The 9,777-nt window shown below is 40.8% G+C and overlaps 1 protein-coding gene across 4 annotated transcripts in view; it reads right to left on the reverse strand.

Moving 5' to 3' along the window:
- TRIP4 (thyroid hormone receptor interactor 4) overlaps nt 1-9,777 on the reverse strand; it is a 66,399-nt gene that overhangs the window by 8,027 nt on the left and 48,595 nt on the right. For all 4 annotated transcript variants that reach the window (XM_024735271.1, XM_024735270.1, XM_024735269.1 and 1 more), the window contains one exon: nt 2,443-2,545. In XM_024735271.1, the coding sequence (XP_024591039.1) occupies nt 2,443-2,545 (103 nt within the window). The remainder of the gene's footprint in view (nt 1-2,442; nt 2,546-9,777) is intronic.

Here is a 9,777-nt window from a genome sequence, read left to right on the forward strand (position 1 = left end):
AGACAGGACGGGGTTAAAGGAGCAGCTGATTCGGGGGCTCTGGCTCACTCAGGCCTGGGGGGAGGGAGGGGTACGGAATGCCGGGCGAATCTGCAGCGGCAGAGGCCGGCGGGACGTTGCACCAGCACCAGCGTGAGGTGTGCCGTTCTCCCGGGGAAGTTGTCCCTGGATCACGGGACCCTGGCAGTGGCGGGCTGCACAGGCTTCTGGGAGGGGAGGTGTGGATAGTGACCTGTGCTTGCACACAGGCTTCTTGGTGGCTGCAGCAGCAGTGTTAACATTTCATGCCCTGTCTGATGTCCACGCTGAAAGCCACTGCTCACGCCCATCTCTGGAGCTTGTTTAGGCGGTGCTCTGAAACCCCTCTCCTCGCGCACCCCTAAACAATGGTCTCTTGCCTCTTAGGCAGTTCCAGACTTTCTCCCGGACTCACTCCCGTATAGCTGTGGCACACTAGCCCCCTTCAGGCTGTGTTCACGCAGTCAACCCCAGTCCTCTCCCTGGGATTCGACTGAAGCCCGAGCCTCAGCTCCCAGCCCCCGCCCGCCCCTGCAGGTGAGCAACAGGCTTCTTGGTGCTGCAGCAGCAGCCTTAGCGTCTCATGCCCGTCTCCGGGGTCTTGCGCCCGTCTCTGGAGCTCCTTTAAGCAGCGCTCTTAATCCCCTCTCATCGCGCACCAGGAAACAGAGGCAAGGAAAAGTCTCTTGTTTCTTCAGCAGCTCCAGACTTTTTCCCGGAGTCCCTCCCGACTAGCCGCGGTGCACTAGGCCCCTTCAAGCTGTTTTCACACATCCAACCCCAGTCCTCGCCCTGGGATCTGACCTCCAAAGCCCGAGCCTCAGCTCCCAGCCCTACCCGTCCCGGCAGGTGAGCAGACAAGCCTCTCGGGCTGGTGAGTGCTGGTCGGCACCGATCCTCTGTGTGGGAATCTCTCTGCTTTGCCTGCGGCACCCCTGTTGCTGCGCTCTTCTCCGTGGCTCTGAAGTTACCCGCTTCTGCCACCCACAGTCTCTGCCCGCGAAGGGGCTTCCTAGTGTGTGGAAATCTTTCCTCCTTCACAGCTCCCTCCCACTGGTGCAGGTCTCGTCCCTATTTTTTGTCTCTGTTTTTTCTTTTTTCTTTTGCCCTACCCAGGTACGTGGGGGAGTTTCTTGCCTTTTGGGAGGTCTGAGGTCTTCTGCCAGCATTCAGTGGGTGTTCCGTAGGAGTTGTTCCACGTGTAGGTGTATTTCTGATGTATTTGTGGGGAGGTGATCTCCACGTTTTACTCTTCCGCCATCTTGAAGCTCCTCCGCTGATGTTGTTTTTAAAATGAAGTTAGGGACTGCCCTGGTGGCGCAGTGGTTAAGAATCTTCCCGCCAATGTAGGGGACACAGGTTCAATCCCTGGTCCGGGAAGATCTCATATGCCGTGGAGCAACTAAGCCCATGTGCCACAGCTACTGAGCCTGCGCTCTAGAGCCCACGAGCCATGACTACTGAAGCCCACGCGCCTACAGCCCATGCTCTACAACAGGAGAAGCCACCGCAATGAGAAGCCTGTGCACTGCAACAAAAAGTAGCCACCGCTGGCTACAACTAGAGAAAGCCCGCGCACAGCAATGAAGACCCAGCACAGCCCAAAATAAATAAATTTATTTTTTTTAAAAATGGGAAGTTAGGCAAAGAGGACACCACTATATGTTTCTTGAGATTCCTTGGAAATAAAAGATGCTGCTGTAGCACTAGACAGAGAAAGAGGAGTTGGGAGTTGAAGAAGAGCTGGAAGTTGAAAGAATCAAGTCACAAGCACTCCTAAGAAGTGAATATGCAGAGGGTACTATACTCACAAACACATAAAAGCAAACATTACAGAAAAGAAAACCATCAGGAGATTTCAAAAAGAAGATGAAAAGCAAGAGGGCTAGAGCAGAGCTCTAGGAAGCAGTAATCAAGGGAATAGTGGGAAGTGGTACCTCCAAAATAGACATTCAAAAATTGACACTTAAAAAGTTAAGTCTTATTCTCAGATTGAATACTGAGGAACAATGGATAAATGACAATGTTGCCACTGGCACTGGCTTAATACTTCCTTTAATAAGAACAGTACAGTGGGGCAAACGTACTCTTGGCTGACAAGTAGGATTTTAAAGGTAATGGGGTCCTAAATGGAAGTTTAGAGTGATTCACTCATATACCAATAATTGTGGATTGAGATATATTTTGGAAAGGCTACACTGTAGTTAACATTAAAGTTATTGATAAATAGAATTTTTTTTATTGAAGTATAGTTGATTAACAATGTTGTGTTAGTTTCAGGTATATGATAAGTAGAATTTTACTAATCCTCCAAATATTTGAGATGACATAGAACAGGGTAAAAAGAGAAAAAAAATTTTAAGTTAAACAAGTGAGATTCAAGACAAAAAGAAAAAAATTAGATCATCAAAGCTTGTGACTTACAGATTTTTGGACTTCCTTTAATAGGAAACTTCACAATCATTTCCTGGGGATTTGTGCAGATGAAAACAAATGGAGAATCAGATTCTTGACTCATGTCTGGATACTGTGAAATATAAAAATAAAAAGTTCAGGCTAGTTGGAACAAATTTTGAATTTCAAAGAGATCAAAGGATGTCCCAGAATCCACCTCAACATTCTGATAATAGTACTCTCCATTACGCAGTCAGGTAAAGAGGATTATGCTCAGTAAGCAAGAACAAACCTTCAACTTTCCCCAGGCTTTAGCACAGTATTCTTATACAGTCTTTTGCCCACCATCTGTGACTTCCTATAATGGAAACAACTTCTTCAAAACAGATGCCTAACATCTTCCCAGAGAATCAAAACTGACTAGTCTTTCAATATAAGTGACTGTGAGTTGGGAGATTCAGAGGTCTCCTTCAGGAACATCAGGCACCCCCAGGTTCAGCTCAAGTGAAACAGTGGAAGATTTAAGAAAAATAGAACATTTGTGGAAATTCTGCCAGAAACAATCAACAGAGCCCTTCTCTCACTAAAGGGAAGGAAGATGATTCATTCTGAAAGGTATGAACATGCCAAAGTTGTTTTGCTGGATGCATTCCAGACTCACTTAGGGTGAAAAGGTAATGGTAGAGCAATTCTGAAAATAATTTAGAAGGCTTCTTTGGATCTCATATCACAAAACAAATCTGTGTGAATACTTAGGACTTTTACTCCTTCTGCAAAGACAGACACAGAACGTAGAGTAAGACTATCTGGCCACATAATCACAACTTAAGGAACAACTGGGGTTGGCAGTAAGTGCTCTCTAGCAATGCCCAACTGACCAGGTACTTCATTATTTCCTATCTTGGGATGTCCTGTGTTTAGCATGTTGGATAAATACGACTCAAAAGCTGACTATGGCTGTGGGTCAGACTTCATCATCGGAGGAGTCTTTCTCCTAGTAATTAAAAAGTATGAAATTATTTTCCACTCTTATTCACCTGCTAAGATGTGTCCTTTAAGATATAAAAGGCTTTAAAGTAAAAATGGACGCTTCAGTAAAATAAATAAGAAAATTCAAATGTCTCTGTAACTAGTGGAAGCATAAACAGGCAACTTCTTTACTGACTACTCTGTCCCAAAGCTGTAAAGACACAGAAGGGATTTACAGTGGCTTTTAGTCCTGCCTACATACCATGGGTTTCTGTGTGGGACAGGTGTGGCATGTACTTTGACAAAACATAGCTTAATATCAAGTATCAGCCACATTTATATTCACAGGCACTCACAATTATATTCACATGAACATTCAAAATGCTCATGGTAGAAAATAAAGACTAAAGATGGAAGGAGAAACTTTCTTCTTTCCTTATCCTTTGGATCTTTAGAATGCAAAGAAAAGCAGGGTCAGCTGTTACTGTTGAGGTGCTTTGGGACAAATAAAACCTAATTCTCCAGAGGCCAGAACAGCAACAGTCACCATTCACATCACTTCAATTTTCCTGCTCTCTCTTCTCTGTGTCTTAGAGAGTGTCAAGGCAGAGGACAAACCTGCCAGGACTTCACAGCTCCGCTTTTCCAAAACTACAAGCCATTTCACTCCTCTTTCTTCCACATCAATAAATGTTCTCTCTCTACTGGATCAATCCCATTAACAAACATACTTTCTATAATGTCTGCCATAAAACAAAAACTCCCCAGATCCCACATTCTCCTCCAGCTGCTGCTCCATTTCTCAGATTCCTTTCAAAACAAAATGCATTAAAAGATTATCTATACACTCTCCCTCAAATTTGTCTCCTTCTATTTGTTCTTGAATTCACTATAGAGAGGCTTTCACTCCCATCACTCCACCAAAACTGTTCTTGTAAAGGTTATCGTTCACTTCCATGCTGCCAAATCAAACGATCAATTCTCAGTTCTCATCTTAATTGATTTATGTAGAACTTGACAGAATTCTTCTCTCCCTCCTTCTTGAACACATTCCTCACTTTGCTTCCAGGATACAATTCTCCTTCTGGTGTTGCTTCTTCACTGACTGCTCCTCATTTCCCCATCGTTTAAATGCTGGAGTACTTCAAGAGTCAAACCTCAGACCTCATCTCTCTCTACATTCACAACCTTGGCTATTTCCTCCAGTCTCAAAGTTAAAAAATAAGGTCCTGAATTTGTAACTAGGAGAGGTGATGGATGTTAACTAAACTTATTGTGGTAATCATTTTGCAATATATAGATCATATATCAAATCTTCATGTTGTACAACCTTAAACTAACACAATGTTATACGCAATTATATCACAATAAAACAGGAAAAAAATAAGGTCCTGTAGATATAAATCAATACCACAATGAGATACCACTTTACTCTCACTAGGATGACTTATTATAAAACAGAATGAAAATAAAAAACAGGAAAAATAACAAGCATGGGTAAGGATGTGAAGAAACTGGAACGCTCATGCATTGCTGGTGTGAACGTAAAACGGTGCAGTTGCTGTGAAAAACAGTTCGGTGGTTCTTTTAATAGTTAACCATAGAATGACCGTATGATCCAGCAATTCTACTTCTAGGTATATACTCAAAAGAACTGAAAATAGGGATTCAGATATTTGTACACCAATGTTCACTGCAGCATTATTCACAATAGCCAGTGGTTTCCACAATCCAAATGTCTAATGATAGATAAATGGATAAACAAAATATGGCATATACATACAATGGAATATTATTAAGCCTTAAAAAGGAATGAAATTCTGATACATGCTGCAACATGAATGAACCTAGAAAAATTATGCTAAGTGAAATAAACCATACACAAAAGGACAAACATTATATGAGTCTACTTATGTGAGATGCTTAGAATAGACAAATTCGGGAATTCCCTGGTGGTCCAGTGGTTAGGACTTGGTGCTTTCACTGCCAGGGCTGGTGTTCAATCCCTGGTCAGGGAACTAAGATCTCACAAGCAGAAAAAGATAAATTCATACAGAAAGAAAGTATAATAGAGGTTACTAGGGGCTGGGGGAAGGAGGAAAGAGGAGTTAATCTTCACTGAGTACAAAGTTTCTGTTTGAGATGATGAAAACTTCTGGAGATGGACGGTTGCACAACACCGTGAATGTACTTAATACTCCTGAATTGTGCAGTTAAAAATAGTTTAAACAGTAAGTTTATGTTATGTATATTTACCACAATAAAAATAAAATAAAAAAAAAAATCAAGGTCCTGGATTTCCTTTCCAAAGCTGCCCCTCTCTTATTCATACCCCTTTAAAACAAATACCTATTCCATCTTTCTAGTTGTTCAGGCCAAAAACCCCACAACCAACCCACTGGGAAATTCTGTTAACTCTACCTTCGAAAGATACCCAATAGCTCACCACTTCTTAAGACCTCCTTTGCTACTTCCCTGGTTCAGGCCATCACAATGTCTCCCTGGATTACCACAATAACTTCCTGATTGGTTTCTCTGTTTCTGCCCTTTAACCTCCCTCTTGCCTATTCTCAACACAGCAGGCTGAGCTATTTTTAAAAAATATATCAGATCATTTCACTCCCCTGTTTAAAACTCTCCAATGGCTTTTCATCAGTCAGAATAAAAGACTAAGTCCTCACTATGACCTACAGGTCCCTAGACAATCTGGCCCCCACTTCCTCTCTGCCTTCTCCTACTACTCTCCCCACTTTCCACTCCAGCCACACAGGCTTCCTTGTTCCTGCCTCTGGATGTTTGTACTTGCTTACCTCTCTTCCTGGGATGCTTTCCCTGCTAGGTATCTACATGGTTTCCTCTCTCTTTCTTCAGGACTTTGTTTATATGTCAACTTTGTAGTGGGTCTTCTGGCACTCTTAACCCCCATCTCCTACCTTATTTTTTTTTTCTACAGCACTTACCATCATCTGATACTATGTAATTCACTTACTTAAATTTTTAAATTTGGACTTTCCTTACTAGGATAAAAGCTCCACAAAGGGAGGGATCTTTTGTCTGTTTTGTTTACTCCTCAGCACCTAGAATCATGCCTGGCACATAGTAGGCAATCAATAAATATTTGTTGGATGAAAGAACAAAAAAAGTTACCAACTTGTGCTTTTAAGTTATCTTAACCATTCTAAATATGCACATGCTGGGAACTGGACACACTTAGGACTAAACTCTAGATAAAAGCAGGTGCTACTCTGTAACCTGTTATCCCTCAAGCTAAATTAGAACTTTTGTGTCTTGGCAAATGGCCAGTAAGGCCCTATGTTTAATGAAAACTACTCTGACATATATTAACAGAGTAAGAAAATGTCAAATAATGGGGAAAATGATGGATAAATGAAATTATAGAACAAGAGGTTCCTTGGACCCATTCATGCCTTACAATAGAGATAAAAACTAAAATTAACTTTCCCAGCTGAATCTAAATCCAAGTTTCATGTGAATATTCCTTTTCCCAAGGTCTATCACTAAATTTCACGGGGCTTACAAGAAACAGAGCTGAAGTGCAAAGAAGCCTACAGGAATAAAGAAAAGTAAGAAAAAAAAAAGAAAAAAAGAAAAGAAAAGTAAGGCCTATGTGTTGGGAGAAGGGATTCTTTTTCACAGTAAAATGCATTAAAGCAAAGTCAGCTTGGCAGAGCCTCAATACCTGCAAAAAAGTATAATCTCTGCAACTGGGTCTTAGACATGACAGACCACATTAAACACCAACAAGACTTACAAGAAAGGGATTTTTGGTTTGAAAGTCAAAAGACTAAAATGCAGCTGACTCAAAGAAAGAGTAAATTAAGAAAAAGGAGGTTCATATTTGTGAAGAACGTGAATAAACTCTCGATGTCATATCCAATTTAGAGAGGATGCTAGACTAAGGGTCACGGAGATGGCACAATAGATAGGATAGGGAATGTGGGTTATAAGCCCAAGCAACTCACAGCAACAATTTACATTCAGTAACACACTCCTCAGGACGCTGCTGTTCTTGTCTTCAATAACATGACTCCTATCACCTGGTTTCCAGCCTGATGATTGCGGGAGGTGGGCCTACTCTTCTTTCATGCCTCATAAGTTTCATAGCTGTCTAACACAACAGATAATTAACTACTAAACAGCCATTTTCTTCTCCAATCCAGAGGGAAATTGTTCACCAGTCAACTAGAAAACATTTTTCTTGCCATTTTCATAAGAGAGAAAAAAAGTTTAGTGGTTTTTGGCAACCACTACTGACTCAGAGCCAAGTAAGCATTTTCACCAACTCCACCAGCCTCCATTTAATCCTCGTACTGAAATGATCAGAAAGTCCCAAATGATGTCACTCTTCCCAAAAAATCCCCAGATGACCTATATGTAAATCTTACACCTGTCTCCAGAGGACTAACAGCTAAAGCAAACATTTAAGAAGAAACTCATTGACAAAGAACATATATTTGCTGTAGGTTTTCTTGGTCTGAACTTTGAGGAACTAGACAGGACATGAAATCAGGCTCTGAAATCTAGTTAGCTGAAAACCAACTCCAAGAAGATTGAGGTGATAATACTCAGAAAGAGAGAAGGAAATGAGTCTGATAAAAAGGCCACAAGCACAACAGATCCAAAGAAGCATATCCTGAAAACAACTGCGTTCTCTGATAAATAGTTCTCATTAAAAAAAAAATAGTTCTCATTTTCCTTCAAAGCAATTCAAGGTGTTCACAGGATAACTAATACCTTGGCCCCACTATACTGGAGGATAAGATTTTTTTCACGTCAGAGTTAACATATTGATCATGATACTTTGATGAGATGACTACTGCATATTTGACTGGAGTTGGATAAAGATCATGCCAACTGGCCCTAAGTGGGATAGCTGAACTCACGTACCAGTACCCAGTGCAAATCATGTACCTAGCAGCAAACATAGAGTGTTCCAGCTCAATGCTACAGAGACCATCCATATTTGCTCCAGGTAAGAGGAATAAGGGATAAGCAAGATGCAGCTTTTGGGTCTTCCAGACACTTGTGGAAGATGATCTGGTTGAAGCCACACAGCATTGGTATCTTGGTCCCAGTGTGACTTTCTGTGCTCTTGGGAATGCTATCTATACTGAAACCTCCACACACAAAAGAACCCAAGAACTTATATTTTCTCTAAAATTAACCTCATAGATTTTCTGCCCTGATTCTTCAAGACCTAAATGGGAATCACCCATTCATGACAATTATTTTTGTGTTTTTTTGTTGTTGTTTTTTCATGACAATTTTTTTGGTCTTAATTTGTATATAGCAGGCTTTCACTCCAACTTAAACTAGTGAGAACCAAAAGAAAATTGCTCTTAATTAAAGATACTACATTGTAAGATCCTTAACCATTCAAATCTACCCCAATATCTCAGAATGCTAAGACTCCTCTTGTGTTAAGGGCTCTGCCAATTTTAGATTTTTATCTCCCAATGGCTCGTCTGACTCAACTGAGAACAACTACTGAGGGAGAGCTCAGCTAATCCTTTGACATGAGTTAACATATCAAGGTAAGATCATTATCAAGTAATATAGTGTTATTAACAGCAACAATACCTCTTTATCAAGTAACATGTCTTTTAGAACAAAACAGATTAAAATATTTTAAAAAGTCCAACTGAAAAATCATAGAAAAACTGATTTTTGTATGGCAATCACATACTACAGAACATCTCTCCTTTACTGCTACAATACAGGCTTCCTTTGCCACACAGCTCCTTTATTTTAAAAAGTCATTTTCCTTAAAAGAAAATACTCTTCTTATGTATACCCCATCTAGACTAATGGTACTACCATTTACCCCCTCACCGCAGCCAGAAACCAAAGTTTATCTTAGACTTCTTTCTGTCACCCTTCATATCCAATCAAATCACCAAGTCCTACAGACTTTATCTCCTAAACATTTCAAACCTCTGTTCCTTTCTTTCCAACTCAACTGCCAGAGCATTGTTGCTGGCCTCCATCATGCCTCCACCTGGACAATCATGATAATTTCCTAACTCATCTACTTGTTTTCAGGCTTGCCTCATCCAGTCCATCTTTCCTGCTGCTGCCAGAACAATCTTTCTAAAATGTACATCTTATTATCTTATTACATCACTTACATGGTTGCCTTCAGAATACAAGTCAAATTATTTCACATAGCATTTAAGGCTTTTCATATATCAACCAGTGCCTGCCCCTCAATTTATTGTCACCACCGTTAAGTGAACACCTACTATGTGCCAAGCTATATGCTAGGACACTGGAGACAACAAGGTGAGCTGACATAGATGGTGACCTAAAGGAACTATATGTGAACATATAATTACCAAAAAAAAAAAAAAAGGTTAAAAATGAAAATAAAAATAT

Source organism: Neophocaena asiaeorientalis, unplaced genomic scaffold (assembly GCF_003031525.2).
Source record: "Neophocaena asiaeorientalis asiaeorientalis breed wild unplaced genomic scaffold, Neophocaena_asiaeorientalis_V1.1 scaffold264, whole genome shotgun sequence".
Taxonomy (NCBI): Eukaryota; Metazoa; Chordata; class Mammalia; order Artiodactyla; family Phocoenidae; genus Neophocaena; species Neophocaena asiaeorientalis.